General features: G+C 44.4%; 2 protein-coding genes across 5 annotated transcripts in view; one reads left to right on the top strand and one right to left on the bottom strand.

Moving 5' to 3' along the window:
- SEC61A2 (SEC61 translocon subunit alpha 2) overlaps nt 1–16,414 on the top strand; it is a 58,152-nt gene extending 41,738 nt beyond the window's left edge. Inside the window, exons 12-13 of one of the 3 annotated variants that reach the window (XR_012518963.1) lie at nt 12,170–14,479; nt 15,207–16,414. Coding sequence is in view for 2 of the 3 variants with exons in the window: in XM_074405038.1 (XP_074261139.1) it covers nt 12,170–12,275 (106 nt within the window). In the remaining variant the exon portion in view is untranslated. Of the gene's footprint in view, nt 1–12,169 lie in introns of all 3 variants that reach the window. The other 2 variants (XM_074405038.1, XM_074405037.1) reach the window with 2 other exon arrangements.
- On the bottom strand, nt 580–25,909 carry NUDT5 (nudix hydrolase 5). 2 transcript variants are annotated; one of them, XM_003930617.4, is made up of 10 exons: nt 25,772–25,909; nt 21,101–21,204; nt 19,765–19,832; nt 14,105–14,154; nt 11,793–11,900; nt 8,068–8,163; nt 7,115–7,216; nt 5,038–5,046; nt 4,856–4,909; nt 580–2,325 (listed from the first exon to the last, which is right to left on the bottom strand). In XM_003930617.4, exons 2-10 carry the CDS (start codon nt 21,161–21,163, stop codon nt 2,216–2,218), a joined length of 660 nt encoding a protein of 219 aa, XP_003930666.1. In that variant the 5' UTR covers nt 21,164–21,204; nt 25,772–25,909; the 3' UTR covers nt 580–2,215. The 2 variants fall into 2 exon arrangements, with proteins under 2 accessions (XP_003930666.1, XP_010339474.1); XM_010341172.3 differs by lacking the exons at nt 19,765–19,832; nt 21,101–21,204; nt 25,772–25,909 and adding an exon at nt 15,381–15,553.
- Nucleotides 25,910–25,970: the final 61 nt, after the last annotated feature.

The following is a 25,970-nucleotide window of genomic DNA, read 5'->3' as shown; positions in this document are numbered from 1 at the left end:
ATGCCTATTAAAAGTCAAATGTAATTACACTTAGAGCTTTAATCCTAAATTATTGAGGGACAGTGATCAACTTAAGGGTACTCAAATCTGTGACTAACATTTGGGAGGGAACAGGAAAACTGGCCTCAAAGCAAATACCCCAGTCTGCATTTGAAAGTGCATAGTTTTTGGTAAGTCACTTTAAAAACTATGTGCTTTATTTCTCAAAAGATCAAACTTAATTTTTAAAGGAGACCCTTTTCAGAAGTATGGTACTTTCTTAAGTATAGTAGCTCTTATTTAGCTTATGCTTACAAAGCCAAATAATTACAGGGGCAAGGCAGATAAAGGCAGGCAGGACATGAACAATGGCTCATTGGAGAACATCTCCCAAGGGCCCCAGACCACTGTGACCGTAAAAACATCTACCCAATGTTGTTATGTCAATTTTTTGGTGGAAATAAGGCTTTTAATACATAGGAAACCTTCAGTTTTTAAATGCATGGCGAATTTTTAAACAATGCCAGCTGGACTGCCAGTTCTCAAACAGACTTAATTTCCAAAGCACAACTTTCTCACGTTTATTTAAAAAAAAAAAAAAAAAAAAGGCATTTAGAGTTACATTCTAGGATTTGGCTGTCACACTAAGTTGCACTCTTAGGAAGAAGCGAAGGACAGAGGTCAGCTGCAGAGGTCATTCCCGTGGGGAGTGGCTGGGGAGGAACTGGGCAATGTGGAAATACTGGGCTGTGCCCATCTCCAGATGCCATCTCTCTCGGTTTCACTTACAGGATGTGGCCTTGAGAGCTGAAGGAAGGGCTAGAGCTTTGGACAATCACAATGACTGTGATTGAAATCAGGATTTAAAAAAAGGGTTAGAGGTATAGGGGAAGGCTACCATTATAGGAAGTAGTTGGATCTTAGTTTTCACATGTATAGGGCTAGATAACTTCATCTATAAAGTTCTATATTTCCATAATTGTTACCTTTAAGAAGACCAGTGTAAAGATCTCAGAGTTTGACTCATAAAAGTATCTTTGGGTCAGACAGTGAGCCTGAGGACAGATCGATGACATCGTAGCATTCTGGCATATCTAGAGAACCCTTTTATATGATTCTTGGGGCCTGGCTTGCCCCCCAGATCCAGGCTAGAAACATGACTTATGGCTGGATGAGAATCATCCTGAGACTTCTGTGGGGCCAGACTGAAGAGTCCTGGAAAATCATGGAACTGCTGGAGGCCAAAAAGTCAACACAAAAGGAGCTAAACTTACTCAAGAGGCAAAGAAAATAGCCCAGCAACACTAGGAGAGCTGCTGGGTGACAGTTTCAGGCATGGGAACCAGAGTCAACCTGCACTTCTTGCTCTGAAGTACTCTGTGTTGGGTTTCAGGTACTGGCTAATCTTGCTGGTCCTGTTCATGGTTTAACATCAAGATAATAGTGCCCCAAACCATGTCAGTCTTAAAAGATTTGTTTTCAGAAACTTCTAATAGTCTTTGAGGTAAGGATGGGAAAAGAGACCCTAAAGTATATGCAGAAGCCTGAGGGATGGCCCTGAATTCTCCTTAGTCTTCTAGCCTTGATGTAGTGAATGGAATCAACCATTTTCCTTACTTAAAAGCTGGTTCAGCTTTCAGTAAATAGGTGGACTTAAAACTAGTAGAGGATTCTATTGAATCCTACCCTATTTGGATTCAGCTACCCTAGCTGAATTGTGCATAGTAAAAATTCAGTTAGAAGAGGCCAAAAAGTCCTTTTTTTTCTTTAACTTGATGGCAGGCACTTTTTTTCTTTTTAAAGCTCTTTTTAACACAAATGGAGTATAGGGTTATTTGCATACCCAGCTATAGAATTTTTTATACTGGGGGTAGAGAGTGGAAATATTTGAGCTAATTGGGAACTTAGGTCTGTTTTCCCATACAAATACCCCTGTCTACCAGTCTAGACTAGAAAAGTAATTGAGTTGTCATTAACTGCTGTTGAGCTTTAAAAAGTTGGAGTAAACGTACTTGCATTTATATTGTTTTTCGTTAATTTTGGCTGGAGTTTAACGAATTTAAAAGGTCACAACCTACCTGTAATTATAATTCCATACCACCACATGCATTCTGTGCTCCTTTTATTTTATGAAAAAGCTAATTTCAAGTCTACATTAAGCTAAGTTGAAGACAAAGTCTTAGTGAAGAAGGCCTGGTGGTCTCGTTTACAAAAATGGCCAGCGTCATCTTTGGCCTTAAAATTTCAGGAAAGGCACTTCAAATGGCTTTGCATTTGCATGTTTCAGCGCTAGAGCGTAGGAATAGACTCTGGCATCCACTGTAACGTGTTCTTCAGCTACCAGAGCTGTGGAAAGCAAAGAAAACATCTTAGTTCCTGCGGTTAATGAAGGACAAAACATCTTAGTCAGTATTTGTGGAGTAAGTACTATACGCCAGTTCCTACGCTAGATGCTGGTGATACATTTTTTTTTTGCCTGTAAGGATCTTAGTCAAAGAATAAAGACTATAAAGGCAAGATTACATTCCTAGCAGGAGAAAAGAACATCAGGCATAATGATTTGATGTGTTAAAACGGCAGAGTTGGAAGTTTATAGAGCCAGTCACTATACCTCATTTATAGCTGGGGTAGGGATCTGCTGTTCTGAAACTCGATGGCGATGATTATATAGGATCTTAGGGATTCACATGTCTTTTCCGCTGCAAGGGGATACATAATCTCCCCTGGCAAGTTAAATGGTGTGCATGTTAGGACTGGAGGTATACTACCAAGAATGAGGTTTCAGAATCTCGTTACCATGGGCTTTCATTAAAATTTCTGTTTCACTCGGAGGCTGCCAGATGTAAAATCAGCCTCGTTTCCCTAGCTACTTTCTTGGGAACAAGCTTGGGGACATCGGCAGGCAGGGAGCATGTCCTGTTTACCTGGGCACAGCAGGTGCTTGGTAACTGGTAGATGCTTCTCTTTGTAGCAAATTGATTTTGAGATGGAATCTCACTGTATCTATCACCAGGCTGGAGTGCAGTGGTGCGATCTCGGCTCACTGCAACCTCCACCTCCCTGGTTCAAGCAGTTCTCCTGCCTCAGCCTCCTGAGTAGCTGGGATAACAGGCGTGCACCACCACACCCAACTAATTTTTGTATTTTTAGTAGAGATGGGGTTTCACCATGTTGGCCAGGTTGGTCTGGAGCTCCTGACCTCAAGGGATCTGCCCACCTTGGCCTCCCAAAATGCTGGGATTATAGGCGTGAAGACCGTTCATGGCCAGCAAACTCATCTTAAAGTACACTACCTTCCTTGTGACTTCTCAAATGTTGCTTGTTGAATAAACGGTTTGCTGTATTTTGATTGTACTAAAGCTAGCCAATTTGGTTCTTTTATCCTTCCTCCTTTAGAGCCATAGTAGCCCTCTCTCCACTCCCATCTCTTACTGTTTTTTCTCCCTCTTCTAAGACCAAAAGGGAAGTGAAGTTAGGTGGAAGGGAGAAGGAACACTATTTAAAAAAGGATATTCTTCTACTAAAAAAATAACTACGCAAGGCATTTCACGCTTGCCTACAGCATCCTACTTTTTACACACCTCCTCAGAAGGAGGGGCTGTCTATTTTGTTCCTGTTTTATGAAAACAGCTGAGAGAGGCTACAGAACCTGTTTGACATGATAGCTAATTATGGTCAGCAGAGCCTCAAACCCGAGCCTCAAACCGAGCTGGCCTGTTGCACCGAGCTGCACTGCCTGTATTGACTGCCATGGCTTTCTCTAAATACTTACCTGATAAATTATTGTGTCTCTTCAGTCTGATTGCCTAACTCTAGCTTTGAGCTGTCAAGCTGGCTTTCACCTTAGGTCTAGTTTTTAGAAAGGTGGAGCAGGAGTGGAAGCTGTCTAGGGATCTGAAGTTTGATTTTATACAAAGAAATGACAGCAGCCTTTGAAAGATCTATTCTAATTTTCAGACAAACAACAGACATTTCAAAACCAGGCGCTCTGCTTATTAAAACTGTAAGCCACTGATGCTCGGGGAAAAGCTTCAGAAGCTGGTCCTAAAGCTTCAGGTCAAACAGTGCTTCAGGTCACATTTGAAGTAATCACTTAAAAACAGTAGAAAAATCAGGTATCAATTATGTAAAACACTTAGACTCAATAAAATATTCACATGATGAAACATGTCTGCCTCTGTATGGATGAGTGAAAAGGGATTTCGCAGCCAGGTCAGAGGTGCTCCTTCATGGGCCCATGCCATGTCTCCATACAGTATCTCCTCTTGTGGTTTTATCAAGGACTTCTCTCCCCATAAGCTTACTTACTGTTTACAAAGTCCCTAAAAGGTGGGCTAGCCAAGAATTATACGATGACTCTACATGACCAGCGATCTCAAAGGGCCACACAGCTAGTTTGGTTTATATGTGAAGAACATATCACACCGAGTATACTGGAGCTGCCTCAAGTATTTGTGGAAGGAATATTTTCAATTTCTCCTTAAACTTATACCCTCCACAGAGGACCGTCTGTCGTATTAGCGTGGTTGAGGAAAAGCTAACAGTCTATCTACCCACGCCTCTGCATCACTATGGATTGAAGGTTTAAAGTGTAGATCGTTTCGGCAACTCAGCAGCAGTGTCACCTGGACCGTTCTGCAGGAGAAAAAGCCCCTACCAAAAGCTTGCACTTGAATGCTTTGCCCCTGTTTTCACCCTCTGTGCCACTCAGAAAGGAAAATCAGTAGTGGTCAACTGCAGTTTTACAAGTTTCTAGGCATGTGACCTTAGTGATACAGAAAAGATAAAGAAACGGAGTTATATTTAGAACCCAATTTGCTGGGATGGGAATGGGGAAAACTGGAGGAAGCTGGGTGACGGTCTGGAGAATGCTTACCATCAAGTCTCTGCAGTAGATCATTCTTGGGTAAAGAAATGACTTCCACAAACTCTAAACAGACAAAGTGCAAGTGAAAACAAAGCTAACGTCCAGAGCCTACCAAAACAACCCAAAACGTCTGCAGCCATTACCACTCCACTAGCCACACACGCTCGGCCACCAGGAGTTGCAGAACGTACCTCCATCCCCTGGAAATAAACAGAAGGAGAACATTTCAGCAAGGCCTGGAGTGGTCACATTGGAAGGCTTTTATGCAAGAGGCATCGAAAAGGCTTTGAGAACTTCACAGAAACCTGGGTCTCTGCTAACGTAATTTATATACATCGTTAAACAGTACGAAGTTATTCTCCACGTAATGTTTAGGAGCAAAATTTAAAGCATATTCTATGTGTAATTTTAGTAGATATGAATCTGCATACTATGGTAAAATATACAGAACATATAAAAACTTACCATTTGAACCACTCTGAAGGTACAATTTAGTGACAGTAAGTAACATTCAGAATGGTATGCAGCCACCAGTATCCATCTCCAGAACCTTTCACTACCCCCAGCAGAAACTCGGTATCCATTCAACACCAATTCCCCACCCCTAACAGCCTTTACTGCCTTTCTCTATCAGTGTGTCCATTCTGGGCACCTCGCCTACGTAGAATCACAACATTTGCCCTTCTGTGTCTGGCTTATTTCACTTAGCACAGTGTTTTCAAGGTTTATCCATGTTGTCACATGTTTCATTCTTTAGGGTGGAAGAATATTCTAGCATGTGAGTGCCTTCCTATGTGTGTGTGTATATCACATTTTGTGTCTCTGTGCGTCTCTGTGTGTGTGTGTACGTGTGTGTGTGTGTGTGTGTGTGTACCACATTTTGTGTATGCAATTCATCTGCTGACAGACACTTGGGTTATTTCCACAGAGGCTGCCATGAACACAGACAAACAAATATCTGAGTCCTTGTTTCAATTCTTTTAGGTATAGACTTAGCAGTTGAAATGCCAGGTCATAAAATATTTCTAATATTCTGAGGAACTGCCAAACTTTACCACAGTGTGTCATATGTATATTTGCAGTTCAAAAATTAAGATTTATTTATACATTTATGGGAGACAGGGTCTCACTCTATTGCTCAGGCTGGAGTGCAGTGGTGTGATCTTGACTCACTGCAGCCCCCACCTCCCGGGTTCAAGCAATTCTCCTGCCTCAGCCTCCTGAGTAGCTGGGAGAAGAGGTGTGTACCACCATGCCCAGCTAATTTTTGTAGAGACAGGATTTCACCATGTTGGCCAGGCTTATGTCGAACTCCTGACCTCAAGTTATCTGCCCACCTCAGCCTCCCAACGTGCTGGGATTACAGGTGTGAGCCACTACATCTGGCAAAAATTAAGACTTAAAATTAGTTGCAGTGGGATACTGAAACATAAATATGTACAACTGAAGAGGATAAGAAAGTAAAGAACATCACTGATATATTAACAATTACTTAGGCCTTTTTTCTTTTTTTGAGACAGAGTTTCACTCGTTACCCAGGCTGGAGTGCAATGGCGCGATCTCGGCTCACCGCAACCTCCTCCTCCTGGGTTCAGGCAATTCTCCAGCCTCAGCCTCCTGAGTAGCTGGGATTACAGGCACGCGCCACCATGCCCAGCTAATGTTTTGTATTTTTAGTAGAGACGGGGTTTCACCATGTTGACCAGGATGGTCTCGATCTCTTGACCTCGTGATCCACCCGCCTCGGCCTCCCAAAGTGCTGGGATTACAGGCGTGAGCCACCGCGCCCGCCCCTACTTAGGCCTTTTTTTGAGAGACAAGGTCTCATTCTGTCGTGGAGTGGCACCATCATAGCTCCTCTAACTCCTGGGCTTAAGCGACCCTCCTGCCTTAGCCTCCACAGCAGCTGGGACTGCAGCAGAACTTCCACCATTCTTACAATATATGTGAAAACAGAAACCACTGAAGTTTCTCACTGTTCACTACTGAAGCCTGCAGCTCGTATTAGTAGGTGGGGATACACTTCATACAGAAAACAGGGAAATAGGTCATTTAACTTTTTCTACAAAGCATGAAGACCAATGAAGTGGTAAAAGAAATACGCTAAAAAACATGATTAGGAAGAGACAAGAATACTGATGAAGTCTGTTTGAAAGCCGATTCTTTCCATGAAAGATTACATTGTTTTACTAAATTAAACTAGCAGCAAGTTCCAACACACTCAGCGCAACCGCATCACCTCCTTCAACATGGCCAATGCGCACGTACCTGGCTTTGGCTTGGGCCTTAGGTTTTCGGCATCATCTCCGTTAATGGTTACTGTTACAATGTGTGTGGTACAGTTTGTCAAGCCTGGGTCCATACAGACAGCTGTGGTGGAGAGAAGGGACAGATGCCTCAGTCCCTTTGTCTTTTGTTTTGCTACTAATCTTAGGAAGATGGGTCTCGCAGCTCAGAGTGGACGTGGAGGTGATGTAGGAAAACTAGCTCTCACTTTGGGTCAGCAGACCTACAGGCTGCAAAGCATTTGGGTACCCACACTCTCCCCAGAGCTCCCGGTACTGACAAGTTGTAAAATCTCTTTACCACATCAAGGTGAAAATTACTGGTGGCTCACACCAGTAATCCCAGCACTTTGGGAGGCCCAGTGACGAGGGTGGCACAAGGATCAGGTGGGTGAGCAGTAAAGCTCAGGGTGTGGGAAATTCCAAAAGACTGTGTTTATTTATTGATTGAGACAGAGTTTCACATTACTCTCACTGTCCAGGCTAGAGTGCAGTGGCTTGATCTCGGCTGACTGCAACCTCTGCCTCCTAGGTTCAAGCGATTCTTCTGCCTCAGCCTCCCGAGTAGCTGGGATTACAGGCATGTACCACCATAACCCAGCTAATTTTTGCATTTTTAGTGGAGACAGGGTTTCACCATGTTGATCTTGAACTCCTGACCTCAGGTGATCCACCTGCCTTGGCCACCCAAAGTGCTGGGATCACAGGCATGAGCCTCCGCACCTGGCCAAGAGAGAATTTAATTTCATTAATTCTCCCTCAACTTCAGGCCCTTCTGCCTCCAATTTCCTCCTGGGCAGGGAGACTCACTTATACTTGGTAACCAATCCTAATCTATAACTCCTCTTCAGTGAATTCTCAGCATAAAGAATACCCAAATAATCCCTTCCCACCCTGAGGAGTCTATTGCTTGGTGAATTTTCAACCAATACCAACCTGGAGAACATTCGGCAACGTCCCCTTTGTAGCCAGTTTCTTCCTCAAGCTCCCGAAGAGCAGCTGCTTCTGGGGTTTCACCATCATCTATGAGACCTGGAAGTCCAAAGCATCGCCATGTTGGGAGCGGGAAATCTAGTTTTCTTTGAACCCCTCATTCTACTAACGCAGTGGGTGCTGCACTATGTTACAAGAATCAGAGCACTGTGAAAAGTGGTCTTGCAGAGAAACCTAAGGATTGGAACTTTTTTTTTTTTTTTTTTTTTTTTTTGAGATGGAGTCTTACTCTGTTGCCCAGGCTAGAATGCAGCGGTGCGATCTCGGCTCACTGCAACCTCCACCTCCCGGTTTCAGGTGATTCTCCTGCCTCAGCCTCCCAAGTAGCTGGGACTATAGGTGTGTGCCACCATGCCCAGCTAATTTTTGTATTTTTAATAGAGGCTAATTTTGCATTTTTAGTCTCGCCACGTTGGCCAGGCTGCTCTCGAACTCCTGGCCTCAAGTGATTCACCCACTTCAGCCTCCGAAAGTGCTGGGATTACAGACACAAGCCACCGTGTCCAGCCTGGAATTTTTATAGAAACAAAAAGGCAAAATAATAAAACTCTGGGCAGAGTAACGAGGTTCCGGTGGCATCACCCAGTCCTCCGATTCAGACCCAGATCCTTCCTGACCGTCTCCACGCTGCTCTGCACAGCATGGGCAGCATCTGAGAGGAGCCGTGACTTGGTGGTGGCCGACTGGCGTAGGCCTGGGAGCGTGCTGTGTGTCTGCAGCACAGGTAGCCTGTTCATACTCTGCTTCCTGACATGGAGGATGCTGACAGTGTCACCTATCTTGTCTTCCTCCCTCACAACAAAACACTGAGGCCTGGCAATAGGTGGTCAGAAAGGAGCAAACTGAACTGGTGAAGGTTAGGGGATGCCCATGGCCACTGTGAGGAGTGAACAGAGAGGCCAACGAGGAGAAAGGGAGCAGCAATGCAGACTCTTTTTCCTGAAAGGAATTAAAAAATATAATGAAAAACTGGCTGGGCACGGTGGCTCACACCAGTAATCCCAGCACTTTGGGAGGCTCAGGCAGGGGATCACTTAAGGCCAGGAGTTTGGGAACATCCTGGTGACACAGCAAAACCCCATCTCTACAAAAAACTTAAAAATTAGTTGAATGGGCTGAACATGGTGGCTCATGCCTGTAATACCAGCACTTTGTGGGGCTGAGGCGGGTGGTTCACGAGGTTGGGAGACGAGACCGTCCTGGCCTACATGGTGAAACCCTGTCTCTACTAAAAATAGAAAATTTAGCTGGGTGTGGTGGCACGTGCCTGTAGTCCCAGCTACTCAGGAGGCTGAGGCAGGAGAATCTCTTGAACCAGGGAGTTGGAGGTTGCAGCGAGCTGAGATCACGCCACTGCACTCCAGCCTGGCAACAGAGCGAGACTCCATCTCAAAAAAAAAAAAAAAAAAAAGTCAAATGGGGTGATGCACGCCTGCAGTTCCAGCTGAGGAAGTTCCAGGAAGCTGAGGCAGGAGGTTTGCTTGGGCCCAGAAGGTCAGGGCTGCAGTGAGCTGTGATTATGCCACTGAACTTCAGCCTGGGCAACAGAGCAAGACACAGTCTCACAAAAAGAGCCCAGGCATGGTGGCGCACGCATGTAATCTTAGCGTTTTGGGAAGCTGAGGTGGGAGATCCCTTGAGCCCAGGAGTTGGAGATCAGCCTGGGCAGCATGGTGAAGCCCCGTCTCTACAAAAAATACAAAAAATGAGGTGGAGGATCACCTCAGTCTTGGGAGATCGAGGCTGCAATGGGCTGTGATGGTGCCACAGCACTCCAGCCTCAGCAACAGAGACCACATCTCAAAGAAAAGAAAGTATTAATGTTAACATTAGAGGTAATTACATAGCCTGGCTGGGCGCAGTGGCTCACGCCTGTAATACCAGCACTTTGAGAGGTCGAGGCAGGTAAATCACCTGAGGTTGGGAGTTCAAGACCAGCCTGACCTACATGGACAAATCCCGTCTCTAATAAAGATACAAAATTAGCTGGGCATCGTGGCACATGCCTGTAATCCCAGCTACTCAAGACAGCTGAGGCAGGAGAATTGCTTGAAACCGGGAGGCGGAGGCTGCAGTGAGTTGAGATCGTGCCACTGCACTCCAGTATCGGCAACAAGAGTGAAACTCCATCTCAAAAAAAAAAGAAAAAAAGAAATAGCCTTCAGTAACATGGTGAGGAAATGAGAAAAATGGTAGTTGTTAACCGTAAGTTACCATTGGCTAGCCTTTTAAAACATAAAACCTTGGCTGGGTGTGGTGGCTCAGGCCTGTAATCCCAGCACTTTTTTTTTTTTTTTGAAACGGAGTTTCGCTCTTGTTACCCAGGCTGGAGTGCAATGGCGCGATCTCGGCTCACCGCAACCTACGTCTCCTGGGTTCAGGCAATTCTGCCTCAGCCTCCTGAGTAGCTGGGATTACAGGCACACACCACCATGCCCAGCTAATTTTTTGCATTTTTAGTAGAGACGGGGTTTCATCACGTTGACCAGGATGGTCTCGATCTCTCGACCTCGTGATCCACCCGCCTCGGCCTCCCAAAGTGCTGGGATTACAGGCTTGAGCCACCGCGCCCGGCCCTATCCCAGCACTTTTTAAGGCCAAGGTAGGTGGATCACCTGAGGTCAGGAGTTCGAGACCAATCTGGCCAACATGGTGAGACCTCATCTCTACTAAAAATACAAAAATTAGATGGGCATGGTGGCTCTTGCCTGTAGTCCCAGCTACCCAGGAAGCTGAGGCAGGAGCATCTCTTGAACCCAGGAGGCGGAGGCTGCAGTAAGCCAAGATGTACTCCAGCCTGGGCAACAAAGCAGGACTCTGTCTCAAAATAATAATAATAATAATAATAATAATAATAATAAAACGTATTCCACTAATAACAAACAGATGAGATTTAATCTCTTTAGATGGGAACAATCCAATAAAGTCCTACAAAAATACAGGGCAATAAATTATGGCGCTCTTTAATTACTGTGCAATGGACAAAAATATTCTAGCTGAAATGAAGAGTCTCCTTGGCCTGTTTCCATAGGGCAGAGCAAACTGTCTCCTCCATTCATATTTTTTGGACTTAAGGGCCTGGCCTAGGCTATAATCCCAGCACTTTAGGAGGTCAAGGTGTGTGGATCATTTGAGGTCAGGAGTCCAAGACCAGCCTGGCCAACATGGTGCAACCCTGTTTTCTACTAAAAATACAAAAATTAGCCAGGTGTGGTGACGCATGCCTGTAATCCCTGCTACTTGGAAGCCTAAGGCAAGAGAGTCGCTTGAACCCAGGAGGCACAGGTTGCAGTGAGCCAAGATCATGCCACAGCACTAAACAAAAAAAGCCTGGCCTACTTATTGAAAATGTCCTGTCGAAGCAGATTGCTAGTGACAGACAATGAAATAAGCCGACAAACTGGGGAAGAGCAATTACTCAAAAGGCTGGAGACAGCGTGGCCAGGAGGAGGTGGGACGGGTGAGAGGTGGCCTTGCGTCACCTTCATGGGTTCAGAGAGTTGTTGGGGTGTCCTGGGGGCCTGGAGGAGCCTCACTATGAAATGGTTTAGTTTTACTTGGAACCACAAGGACAGATGAAAACTGCAGAGCTCAGCTTTGCAATTCTCAGGCTTTACCGTGGTTCAGGCCCACATCCCTGAGAAGCAATTCAGTGCTGAGTGACTCACCTGCAGGGAACTCTATGCAGTAGCCGCCCATGGGTGGTCGGAACTGTTTCACCAGAACGATACACTCGTAGTGAAGTGTTCTCTGTAGGACAGGGATGACCGCTACACCTGTCACCAGGAAGTGGAACCAAGGAATCCCTGATGAGAGGTCAGCAACGCCAGCATGTGGTTTAGAGCAAGCTAATGAAAACCCCAGATTTTAAGAAACTCTGATTCCATCTACAATACTGGCAGTTAATCTTGGAAGCTATTTTAAAAATGCAGTTAAAAGGAATTGCTTCTATGTTGTTTACCTTTTCTTTTTTAAACAAAAAGCCTGTTTAATTGTCACAATTTCTTTAAACTAAATTCAGAACTGAAACAAACATTTCCTACAGGGTCAAGGACGTAAGGTTTCTGCCTCCACCAACCTTCCACAGAATTGCTTCCCAGCCTGAGGCAGCTCTAGCACAGGTGAGGCCACAGCCATCCCTGTGCTCCTGAGTCAACTCTGGGCAATAAATCAAGTAAGTTCCACTGTTTGCAATAAATGCTAGCAAGACTGATTTCAGGGTTTTGGGGTAAAAGACCTTTCTCTCAAGTTACTGGTCCTTCATCAAAACATAAGAAAAACAAAAATAGGCCAGTGCAGTGGCTCATGCCTGTAATCTCAGCACTTTGGGAGGCTGAGGCTGGCGGATCACCTGAGGTCAGGAGTTTGAGACCAGCCTGACCAACATGGAGAAACCCCATCTCTACTAAAAATACAAAATTAGCTGGGCGTGGTGGCGGGTGCCTGTAATCCCAGCTACTCGGGAGGCTGAGGCAGGAGAATTGCTTGAACCCGGGAGGTGGAGGTTGTGGAGAGCCAAGATCGCCCCATTGCACTCCAGCCTGGGCAACAAGAGCAAGACTCCATTAAAAAAATAAGTAAATAAAATAAAACAAAAACAACTGGGTTTCCAAAAACACAAAGCACCCAGGAGGGAGCCCTGGCTCCCACAGTTCTATCTGTGAAGCCCAGCAGCTGTCACCCAGCTACTGTTTGCTTCCAGCAAAAACAGAAACCAAAACCAAATGGAACACTAAGAAAAGCCTAGTGTCCAACCTGCTCTCAACCAGAAGTGATTCTCAAGATGGTTTCTGGGCTCTTTGCAGTTAAGGCATTCATGCCTGGAGGGGAAGGTGAACGGAATGGGCTTTGCCCGATTTCATGTCTTCACCAACTTGTAAGCAAGTGGCCCACAAGCGTAAGTCTGTGCCAAGTAACTTTTCCAAACTAAAGGCTCTTGCCCAGATCCTTTCAATAGGATGCAAGGACTTCTAGAAGTCATAACACATCTAGACACAGTGTGTGGCTTCAAATTATGCTAATTTACAATTAGTTATAAACATTAGAACAACCTCTCCTCAAAAACACCATTCTGAGCATATATAAGAGAAGACAGAAGTTACTTATAAAGAAAGCTTGATTTAGTTATGAAGCATGGCAAAACTAATAGGAGATTTAAGCTACAACATCATAGGTTTGTGCGGTGGCTCACACCTTTGATCCCAGCACTTTGGGAGGCTGAAGTAGGTGGATTGCCTGAGATCCAGAGTTCGAAGCCAGCCTGGGCAACATGGCAAAACCATCTCTACTAAAAATACAGAAAATTAGCTGGACGTGGTGGCAGGCACCTGTAATCCTAGCTACTTGGGAGGCTGAGGCAGGAGAATCACTTGAACCCGGGAGGTGGAGGCTGCAGTGAGCCGAGATTGCACCACTTCACTCTAGCCTGGGCGACAGAGCAAGACTCTTATCTTTTTTTTTTTCCCTCCCAGTAATGGCTATAAACAATTTCTTTTCTTTCTTTCTTTTTTTTTTTTTTTTTTTTTTTTGAGATGGAGTCTCACTCTGTAGCCCAGGCTGGAGTGCAGTGGTACGATCTTGGCTCACTGCAACCTCTGCCCCCGCCGGGTCCTGGTTCAAGCAATTCTCCTACCTCAGCCTCCCAAGTAGCTAGGATTACAGACACAAGCCACCATGCCCAGCTAATTTTTTTGTATTTTTTTAAAATTTGTTTTTAGTAGAGACAGGATTTCACCATGTTGGCCAGTCTGGTCTTGAACTCCTGACCTCGTGATCCACCTGCCTCAGCCTCCCAAAGTGCTGGGATTACAGGCGTGAGCCACCATGCCTGGCCTCGCTCTACCAGACTCTGTCTCAAAAAAAAAAAAAAAGAAAAAAGATACAACATCATACGGAAGATAACTTGGTTCCATCAAAACCCCTCTTACAATCACAGCGCTAAGTTCCTTTCTGACAGGTTGGAATAGGTTTGCGCTCCTACCATCAGCACTCTGTTCTTTCCTGGTCGTACGTTTCACTGATTCCCAAGTTCTGTTCAGGCAGAGAAGAAAAAAAGTTGTTAGTGCTCAAGAGGAGAACTATCTTAGGTTTTCTGTGTACAACCAGAACTTCTTAAATGCAATGCATGCAAATGTACTCATGATATTGGTCAAGAAGACCACAGCAATAAAGGTCTGCATTAAAATAGCTTCTGAAAATTAACAATGAAAATTCTTGCCACCCTGCACCTCAGCCTCTGGGTGCCCCTGAAACAGAAAGCCTGCTGAGCATGTGAGCTGCCGCCTTCTCGGAACACTTTAGTTTGGATTCTCTGTCTTTGGGCAAGGAGCACAGCCAGTGACGGATTAATAAGCAGGTAATGCACATGAAGCCATAGGAAAAATCTCATCCCATCTCTAAGAATAAAAAAAGCTACTGTGCACAGCATGAATTACTGAGATTTTTATATAATTCTGATTTTTAAAATGTGACCTAAAATATACAATTTAGGAAAGTAGAACGTTCCCATTTATGAATGGAAGAATTGTTAAATGTAGGCAAGTGCTCTACTTTGCATGTGTGAGATCTTATCTAGAAAAAGTGAGCCGAGTAACAGTACGGTCCTGCTCTCTTGTATGGCTTTATTCCTGGTTAGCTATTTGTTTCTATTACCCCATTCAGTTTTGGGGCAACATCTGTGCTATTCTACTTTCTGGCTTTGAACGAGGGGCACAGTTGTACAGGAAACCCAGTTACTGAAACAATTAATGCAGTTGAAAGGGTAGAGGCATAAAAGAAACATTCCCCCTTCACTCTCTTCTCCCTACGATAGAAAAAAGCAGTGCTAAGAGACCGCTCAGCAAACAATTTCAGGATCTCTTCCAAAGGAAATGAGGCATGGGTGGCTTTGGGGTTTGGGATAGAAAGGAGTTACCACCTGCATCCTCAATAGGAAGGGCTGCCAGATCTCCTCCTTGGAAGAACCCTCCTTTTCTATCTGGCTGTCCCTAAAATGTGGACCTTGTCACTTTTTCATTAAAATTGTTCAAATATTTAATCTGGTTTTTAAAACAACAAAACAGAAAGACTTCTGGAAATTGTAGGTCTTTCAGCATCGTACCCAAATTCTGAAGGGCAAATACGTCAAAATGAACACAGGAAAATCAAACAGACTACTATGACAACTCACAGCAGCCCAACATGCCTGTTAGTAGCAAGGAGCCGACCAACAAGCAGTGCCGGTAAGTACATCATACAGACTGCAAGAGATGAAACACCTTTGGCATAGCTCTCTCTGCTGCCTCTTAAGGTTAGTCCTAAAGACTGAAGACAGTGCTGGGAAAAGCACTGAAGGTCCCATCCCAAACACTAGGAATAAGGGAAACAAAAAGAGGAGCATCATTATCGTGGTTATGGTGAAGTAAATAAGCAGTAACGAGCCATAATTCATGAACAATAAAATATCAACGCATTTATAAGAAATCTTGGAACAAGACTGCCCCGTGAGAGCGCCAGCAACCTCAAAGGGCCTGTGAGCTGTTCACTTGATGGGAAGTCAGCTCTGTTTGCCTACCAGCTAAGCCCAGCGCTCCAGCCTCCCGGAGACTCTTCTCTCCTTTGTAAAAAGCAGGAATGAGTATGTTACCTCCGAAACCTCTTCTAGCTTTAGGATTCTGCTTTCAGTGAGCTCACCCTATTCTTAGTCTCCTTTGCTACAGGAAAGCTGGCCTTCCTCCTTCTAGTCCACCAACACAAGAGGCGGGAGGCTCGCAGAGGGTGACTTCGGCACTGTGTTGAATGTCAAGAAAGGCACGCACCACTGGAATATTTTTATATTTCTAAAATTAATTCCACATCCCCTTTCATGAATGAGACAGTGGAACACAGGATTTTCTAGTTGCTATTTGATCTCTTAGACTTGGCCCTCCATATCCATGGGTTCCGCATTTGTGGATTTAACCAACCAAATTGGAAATCTTTGGGGAAAAAATTGCATCCGTACTGAACATGTACGCACTTTTTCTTGCCATTATTCCCTAAACAACACAGTACAACAATTGCTTACAAAAGCATGTGCATTGTGTTGGGTACTGTGATTCATCTACAGATGAAGTACATGGGAGGATGCACATTGGTTATATGCAAATACATATTGAATATATGCAATTTCACACAAGGGACTTGCGCATCTGTGGATTTGGGTACCTGCAGGGGGTCCTGGAACCAACCCGACAGGTTCCAAGCGTCAGCTGTACAGGCTGAGTATTCCTTACCTGAAATGTGTCAGGGGCTAGAAGTGTTTCAGATTTTGGTTTTTCAGATTTTGAAAAAATCTGGGTCTTACCCACTGGGTCTTATGCAGGCCTTCTGACATTTTCAGTGGTATCTTTACCCCGTAGAGCAGAAAATAAGCAAAAGAACCCCACACTGAGTCAGGCACGTAGGTCTTGTCTCCACATAGGGAGTTGTGGGGAAGCTGCTGTAGAGGCATCCAGCCTGCACACATGCCATTTCATTATCCCCTGTGGGTGTGTATGTGAAGGGAAGTCGGTGTGTGTGTGTGCAGAGGATATACTGGGCCAGGTGTGTTGGCTCATGCCTGAAACCCCAGCACTTTGGGAGGCCAAGGTAGGAGGACTGCTTGGGTTCAGGAGTTTGAGACCAGCCTGGGCAACATAGTAAGACTCTGTCTCTACTAAAAAAATGAAAATTAAATACATTTAAGGATATGGTCAGACGTTGGCTCATGCCTGTAATCCTAGTACTTTGGGAAGTCAAGGTGGGCAGATCACCTGAGGTCACAAGTTTGAGATCAGCCTAGCCAATAATCCTGTCTCTACTAAAAATACAAAAATTAGCTGGGCATGGTGGCACACACCTCTCGTCCCAGCTACTTGAGTGGCTGAGGCAGGAGAATCGCTTGAACCTGGGAGGTAGAGGCTGCAGTGAGCTGAGACCACACCACTGCACTCCAGCCTGGGCAACAGAGCAAGACTCCGTCAACAACAACAAAAAAGAAGGCTATATCTGAGCTGAAGGGGAGGGTCCCTTTTCCCCTGAGGACACTGAATTTCTGTGTTGTATGCCTGTGTTTTGACTGCAACCTGTCACATAGAGTCAAGTGTGGAATTCTCCACCTGTGGCATCATGTTGGCACTGAAAAGGTTTTGGATATTGCAGCATTTTGAATTTCTGATTTTCAGATCAGGGCCGTTCAACCTGTACACACAGGCTTTTATATCAGGTCACAGATAACATAACCTGTAACTTACAAATCGTGGCATACTGGAAAGTACAAAGATTCATTCTTCAAAGCCTGACATTCTGCTATGAAATACTAATGCTTTATCTAAGTCCTCCTCAGAGGCCAGGAAAAAAATCCTATGTATGGAGGAATGGACATGAACATGCTACAACTATGGTCGTTTGGTGGATTTAGAGCCCACTCCCAATCTACTGAAACGGATGCTCTGGAAGTGAGACTTAGTCGTGAGTATTTATGATTCTGAGGTACATCCCTGATTACAAAATGCGGGAAAGGCAGAAGACCAGTCAGGCGAAGAGATGAGCTGGTACGAACACTTTTTTTTTTTTTTTTTGAGACAGAGTCTCGCTCTGTTGCCCAGGCTGGAGTGCAGTGGCATAATCTCGGCTCACTGCAACCTCCACCTCCCAGGCTCAAGCAATTCTCCTGTCTCAGCCTCCCAAGTAGCTGGAATTTTTTGTATTTTTAGTAGAGATGGGGTTTCACCATGTCGGCCAGGCTGGTCTCAAACTCCTGATCTTAAGTGATCCACCTGCCTCGGCCTACCAAAGTGCTGGGATTACAGGCATGAGCCACTGTACCTGGCCTCAAACACATCTTTAGACCTACTAAGGGCTATGTTTTGTGTTATAAACTTAATTTTATAGGAAAAAGAGAACCAAACTGTATCACTATACACTAGATTCCAACCTCTGTATTTTCACAATATAAATACATTTGAACATACAGTGCTTCCTAAGACTTGGGCCTTGCCACATTTCTGTATTGGGTTTGGCCTCTACTTCTTTCACATATTTAGTTCTCCATATCAAACTCACTTGGCATTTTAAGTGAAGAGCTGCACTGTCAATGGATCATATTGTGCTTAGCTTTCTTACTGCTGGGTTTTAGTTCAACAATGCTATCTATCTCTTAATATTTTTCCCACAGCTCTCCTACATTAGGCCTTATTAGGGCTCTGCTAGTTTAGTAGATATAATCAAAGTTGTTCAGATTACTAGCAAATACATGCATTTGCAGCTAGATGATATATTTCATTACGAGGAAATCGTGTACTCTTATTGGATCACTTTGCAAGTGGAGTTTTCATACTGATGAATTTGTATCATGTGATCCGGTCACTAAATGTAGTTCTCATTCTGTTCTCATTCCTTTTTATATTTCACTAAAAAATTTGTTTTCACACTATTTTTTTCTGATAGTTTATGATATCAAAAGATTACTATGCAAACATCTGGAAAGTAAAAGAAAGAAGGTTAATCACATAGCTTCTTATTTCGCTATAATTTTCCTTCCGGCTTTTTCTTACACATTATTTGGCAGAGTATAAAAAGTATATGCACACTTTTCTTCTTTATGATCAACTTATAAACTTTTCCTATATTGCTCAGTGGTCTTCAGAATCTGTTTCTTAGGTGGCCGCAGAGATTTTACCAAGGGAATATGCTATAACAATTCATTTTCTATTTTTAAGATATTTAGGTTGCTTTCAAATTTGCTGTCTTTTAAAATTTTGGTGAACATTTTCTATACATAAATTTAATTCTGAATACTAATTTACTTAATACTTTCTTTTTTCTTTTTTTTTTTTTTTTGAGACAGTCTCACCCTGCCACCCAGGCTGGCAAGATCTTGGCTCACTGCAACCTCCACCTCCCAGGTTCAAGTGATTCTCCTGCCTCAGCCTCCTGAGTAGCTGGGATTACAGGCCTATGCCACCATGCCTGGCTAATTTTTGTACTTTTAGTAGAGATGTGGTTTCGCCATGTAGCCTAAGCTGGTCTTGAACTCCTGACCTCAAAGGACTGCTGCCCCGGACCACCCGGCCTCCCAAAGTGCTGAGATTACAGGTGTGAGCCACCACACCCAGGCCTTAATACTTTCTTAAAACTGGAATTACTAGGTCAAAGGGCACAATATCTTTAGGGCTATTGACATATATTATGAAATAAGCTGTATAAAACATTTTTTTCCTGATTTGCATTTCCGTGAGGCAGGCATGTACCTCAAAATTAGCAATGTTTTCTCTTTATTTCTTCTAATTTAGAAATTAAAAACTGATTTTACTAGAAGGAAGAAACATGTACTGTTAATTATTCTGTCACTTTATCAGCTTCAATTAGGTTTGGCCCAAAAGTTTTAGGTCTACACTTGTCTACTTAGGGAGAGTTGTATTAAAATAGTTTTCTGATTAGTTACTGTAACACATTTCCAACCCAATTGTATTCAGCAATTTAAAATGATCCAAACATCCTATCACTAGAAAAATGGCTAGATTCGATTTTTTATTTAAAACAGAGTTTTACAAAGAAAACATCAAAGTTTATGCAAAACACTCAACAGATAACCTGAGAACCCAAATAATGAACGTTTTAGAAGAAAAAAACAAAGTTTACCTAGTTTTACCAGTAGGATCCATGTACGTTGTTTTTTCAAGCTTGACCCATTTTCCTTCTGAAATTAACTAAAAGGATATCAGATAATAAGTTGGGAAACTTTCAAACCAAGTTGTTTTTATCTAAAAGGGTTTTTTCTTTCACATTTCCTCTGTCCTTCCCCACCCCCTCAATAAACGTGCTTCCTTCCCAATAATCTGTGGGCAAGTTTTCAGTTCAGAGTAGGTCGCTGTTCAGAGTTGTTTTTTGAAAGGGCAGTTCTGCTGCTTTTTGCTATTTCTTGGGGTTAGTACTAACAGGTGGAAAGAAATGACAGTCTCAAAACTCCTGGGGGTGGGGGGAGTGGAGGTAACTGGCGGGGGGAGTGGAGGTAACTGGAAGGGGGCACACGGGGTGAGGGTCTCTTGGGATGCTCCTGATGGTCTGTCCCCTGATCCGAGTGCATACAACACAGGTGAGTTTAGTATGCAGAAATGGGCATTTCTAGGACATTGGTAGTTTCCTGTCAGTGATGACACAGGAAGGTGGACTGTGGGGTCCAGGACTGGATTTCCTATCATGATATGTGGGTTTCTGGGTTTCCCACCCAACTGGCGACGGGCACTCCAGGCTCGTTCTGTCTGGACATTGAGAAGTTGTGGTGCTGAAGACTAACTTGCCTATGGCACTATACTGAACTGAGGGAAAGCTTCGCTGCATGCATAAAGCAGTAGTCTCTTTCCTCCTATCCTATCTTTCACTTCCTGCCAGCAGCAACCTAATAATTTTCAGCAGATCTGTTCACAGACAACATGGAAAGATTTTAAAGCAAAAGGAATTCCAGACAGGTGTCAAGATCAGAGTACCAAGATGAAGGATTTACAATTTATCCATTGCAATGGTTCCTGCAGGAAGAGACTTTCAAAGCTAAACTGAATAACACACAGACATCACTGGTTCTAGAACTCACTGGAATGGAGACTACAATTAACAATGTAGGTTTTTATTGTTCTTACTCATGTTGGGACCACTACATATTGTGACAACTACATATGAAATATCTGAGTCCTCAAATCCATCTACTCTCTCCATTTCTATCTAGGGAAACACAGTCAGGATTAAGAATTTTTCTGTTAAGAGCCCAAATCTACCTACAGTCTCCATTTCACTAATACACAGAGGGACACGCTCTTCCCACGTAAGAGCAAACTGCCTGAGCCTAAAAAAGGGAGTAGGAAAAGTCTTCAAAAACTGTCTTCAAGAATGAAAAACCATCCTTTGTAACGACAAATAGCCTACATATTTCTATTAAACTCAGATTTATGTGGGGGAGGGAGAGGAAAGTGAAAAGTTGTACCTCCTCTGAAATAATATGCTGTTTGCCATTCTGAGAAGGCTCTGTTGGTTCCTGGCTCTCCATTTTCCAACTAGTCTTTACCGCCCTCAGGTGAGAAGTTCACCCTGCAAGATAATGAGATTTGTTTAGGCTAAAATTATTTTTCTGCATTAAACATTCATCCACAGGCCACTAGTCAAAGTACTTAAATGGCAAAAAAACTTAACGACCATCAACACTGCCTGTCTCAGTTTCTGAGGGAACTGGCATCAATGGAAATGTGAACATGGAGGCCCCCGGATCAGCCAGGAAGGAAGTGACAGCAGTCTCAGCCACACTCAGCCACTCCAGCAAAGCTCCTGCCGTGCACGTTCTAACACTTAGAGACCTTCTTCATCAGATTTTTTTTTTCTTTTTTTTTTCTCGAGAGAGCCTCGCTCTGTTGCTGAGGCTGGAGTGCAATGGCATGATCTCAGCTCACTGTCACCTCCGCCTCCTGGGTTCAAGCGATTCTCATGCTTCAGCCTCCTGAGTAGTTGGGATTACAGGCGTCCATCACCACGCCTGGCTAATTTTTATATTTTCAGTAGAGATGGGGTTTCACCACATTGGCCAGGCTGGTTTCGACCTCCTGACCTCAAGTGATCCATGCCCTCCTCGGCCTCCCAAAGTACTGGGATTACAGGCGTGAGACACTGTGTCCAGCCTGATTTTTCTGACTCCCAATCTTAAACTCTTTCCAAGGGAAGACAGCAGAAACATTATATACCACTCTCTATGCCTACTTCTCAGTCTTTTATCCATCCTTTATACCTAAACTAACTTTACTTACTCCAGCCTGGCAACAGAGAGCAAGACTGTCTCCATAAAAAGAAAAAAGAGCAGGCCCTTATCCCATTAGTTGTATAGTACTATTTCCTCTTTCTTTGTTTATTCCTTCATTTTTGGACCTTGTAAAGTCTTTTTTTTTCCTGAACACATGATTGATTGATATTTCAGTTGTATATAGAATTAGAGGCCCAAAGCCAGTTTTCTGTGAAACTGCATGGCACTGCTTAGTTGTCTTGCTTCTGATACTGCTGTTGAGAATCCAAAGCTGTTCTGGTTCTTTATCTTTTTGCCGTGTGACTAGATTTCCTCCTCTGGAAGTTTGTAGTTAGTCACATGTTCACGTCGATGTTATTGTACTGGGAAGTCAAGTGGGTCCTTTCAATCTATAAACTTCTTACTATGCTTTACAGGGAATTTTTCTTGAATTATTCACTGATAATTTCCTCCCCTATGTTTCTCTCTGTTATTTCTCTTAAGAACGGTTACTTAGACCAGGCACAGTGGCTCACACTTGCAATCCTAGCCCTCTGGGAGGCCAAGAGTCTGATACCATCCTGGGTAACATGGCAAAACCCTGTCTCCACAAAAATAAAAACCAAAACCATTAGCTAGGTGTGGTACGCACCTGTAGTCGCAGGTACTTAGGAAGCTGAGGCAGAAGGGTCACTCGAGCCCAGGAGTTGGAGGTTGCAGTGAGCCATGACTGTACCACTGCACTCAGGTCCCATTATTCCCTAACCTGCCCCACCTAACTTCAGCTTCAAAGAAAATACACCCCACCCAGCTTCAACTCTCTTACCAAGTATCTGAGAGGAAAAAGGGAGTCTGCTCTTTGTTTCTTCTGGGACTCAAAGTGATAATTATACTACCCACCTGATCTTCAATTTGTACCCTGGACAGGAAGGTTCCCTGTCCTAAAATACAACCAACAACAAAACAGACTGTACATGTATTCATAAAGTGCCTTTACAAATCAAGTATCTGATTGGCTACTGTAGGTAACCTGGCTGAGTCCCTTGTGGCCGTGAAAGGTGGGATGGCGCGTTAGGAAAGTGGCGGTGAGTAGGACAAAGGCCCCACCCCCCTTGCCTCACTTTCTTGTGAGGAGAAAGGAGAAACCGAGGAAAAACACAAAATTTATGTCAAGCGACTCAACGTTTCACAAAGATTAAAAAGGATGAGAAGAGTGGGGAAGACAGGAAGAGTAATCTACATGGAAGGATCAGGCAAGGCCTGTTTAATTTGATGACTTTATAAGTAAGCCACATAGAACTTTAAATATTTAGAGACAGTTGTTTAGCATATTGAAACCTACAGCCCTACTAAGAAAACAGACACTTACTCCCTTGAAAGTATCAGAGATGATCATTTATTAGGTAAAGTTTTTTGTTTTTTCAGATGAAGTTTCACTCTTGTCACCCAGGCTAGAGTGCAATGGTGTCATCTTGGCTCACTGCAATCTTCGACTCCTGGGCTGAAGCGATCCTCCTGCCTCAGCCTCCCGAGTAGCTGGGATTACAGCTCTCACGACCACGCCTGGCTAATTTTTGTATTTTTAGTAGAGACGAGGTTTTGCCATGCTGGCCAGGATGGTCTCCAACTCCTTGCCTCAGGTGATCCGCCCACCTCCGCCTCCCAAAGTGCTGGGATTACAGGTGTGAGCCACTGTGCCTGGCAACTGAAAATGAGTATTTCTTTCTTTTTTTGTTTTGAGACAGAGTCTTGCTCCTTTTGCCCAGGCCAGAGTGCAGTGGTGCAATCTCAGCTCACTGCAACCTCTGCTTCTCGGATTCAAGCGATTCTCTGGGCTCAGCCTCCCGAGTAGCTGGGACTACAGGCATGCGCCACCAGGCCTGGCTAATTTTTGTAATCTTAGTAGAGACGGGGTTTTGCCACATTGGCCAGGCTGGTCAAACTCCTAACCAGAGGTGATGTGCCCACCTTGGCCTCCCAAAGGGATGGAATTAAAGGTGTGAGCCACCGCGTCTGGCCTACACTTAAATGTTTCCTGGGTTGTTAAAGTATTGCTTCTATGTTCCCAGGATCTATTTTCTCCCATACATTTATTAATTCCTATCTTCATTAGAAAACATCTAACTTAAATACATCTCTATCAATGCTAACATCTCCTTCTGCTGCAGTTTTTCACTTTCTAAGTCAAATCAAAACAATTATTTGAGATTGTTTCTTTCTTTCCCTCAGAACAGAAACAATCGCATAATTCTTTCCCTCAAAACAGAAACAATTGCATAATTCGGCATGGAGGCATAAATGAATCACTACCGCCCAACCTCCACCAATATACTCTGTTTGAAAATGTATTCTTCAAAGCGCTGTTTCCAGTTTGCCACTTAGCCAGTCACATTTTTGAGAAAAAACCAAACATAAAACAATGTATATATTCCTGAGGAGAAGAGTTTCTAACTCAAAATATGCAGAGAATTCTGATTATTATCCTAAGGAATACCCTTCTGAAGAGGCCTGCAGTCGGTGTGACTATCTCTTTGTAATTTAAAATTACTTAGGTGGACCAGGAAGAATGTACATTTAAGGAGATACCTAAAATGTGCACCTTTAGACACAGATGCTTGGGCCAAGCCTATAGCTTGTGAGGTAGGCAACACGGCTAGGGTTTAAAAGCAGCTGGTAGGCCGGGCACGGTGGCTCACGCCTGTAATCCCAGCACTTTAGAAGGCCAAGGCGGGCGGATCACCTGAGTTCAGGAGTTCGAGACCAGCCTGGCCAACATGGTGAAACCCCGTCTCTAAATATACTGAAAATACAAAAAATTATCCGAGATTGGAGGCATGCGCGCTCTCAGCTACTCGAGAGGCTGAAGCAGGAGAATCGCTTGAATCCGGGAGGCGGAGGTTGCAGTGAGCCGAGATTGCGCCACTGCACTCCAGCCAGGGCGACAGAGTGAGACTCTGTCTAAAATAAAAAGTAAGTAAATAAATAAAAGCAGCTGGTTATTTCTCGTTCTTTTTTTTTTTTTTTTTTTTTTGAGACGGAGTTTCACTCTTGTTACCCAGGCTGGAGTGCAATGGCGCGATCTCGGCTCACCGCAACCTCCGCCTCCTGGGTTCAGGCAATTCTCCTGCCTCAGCCTCCTGAGTAGCTGAGATTACAGGCATGCGCCACCACGCCCAGCTAGTTTTTTGTATTTTTAGTAGAGACGGGGTTTCACCATGTTGACCAGGATGGTCTCGATCTCTCGACCTCGTGATCCACCCTCCTCGGCCTCCCAGAGTGCTGGGATTACAGGCTTGAGCCACCGCGCCCGGCTATTTCTCGTTCTTTAAACGAAACAAACAAAACTGAACTTTGCTGGGTGACAGGAGTGATGCAAAGGAAAAAAGGATATTACAAGTTCCAATTCTCCCAGTCTCATGGCTCCATCATTGCATGAATACTGATAAAAATCTTTTTTTTTTTCTAGGTTGATAACTTTTGCGAGGCCAGACTAAAAGAATTGAACGCTCCAAGAAGACAAGACTCCTTTTTCCTCTGCTTTCTGAAATTGACCTCTTGTCTTTTACCTCCCAAGTGCACCGCCCCCCACTGCTCCCCCCGAGGATCGTACAGGCGGTATTCCTTCTATCAAGCATTCTACTCCTCTGCAGATGCTGCGACCTTTACACTGGAACTAACACTTAGCTGTGGTTTTTCCCGCTTTCTTCACTCGGAGCAGCCCAGGCTCTGCCGCTCCAATCCCGTTTCCCTCTCGGGCGCCTGGACGCGTGCCCAGCCGCAGCCTGGCAGACACCGCGCGGCGGCACGTACCATGCAGATGTGGTCCCTCTCCCCTTCTTCTCCCCAAAGAGACCTCGTGCTGAGATTGGCCTGAGCCCCGTTACTTACTCCAAGGTGTAGGGGTGAAGAAGGGAAGAGGACGAAAGAACTCGCTGGAGGCAGCAGTGTCAGCAGATGCCGGTGCCACGGCTCCAGACACCGGCGCCTCTCGTGGTCCTAAAAGGATAGGCGCGCGCCCTCCTCCGGGCACCCGTAGAGCCTCCGCCTTTGACCGAGCTTCAGGTGATTACCTTCCGGGTCAGCGTGC

The sequence above is a fragment of the Saimiri boliviensis genome, chromosome 8, assembly GCF_048565385.1.
Source record: "Saimiri boliviensis isolate mSaiBol1 chromosome 8, mSaiBol1.pri, whole genome shotgun sequence".
In the NCBI taxonomy this organism is placed as follows: Eukaryota; Metazoa; Chordata; class Mammalia; order Primates; family Cebidae; genus Saimiri; species Saimiri boliviensis.
This window is presented reverse-complemented; position numbering and strand designations above follow the sequence as displayed.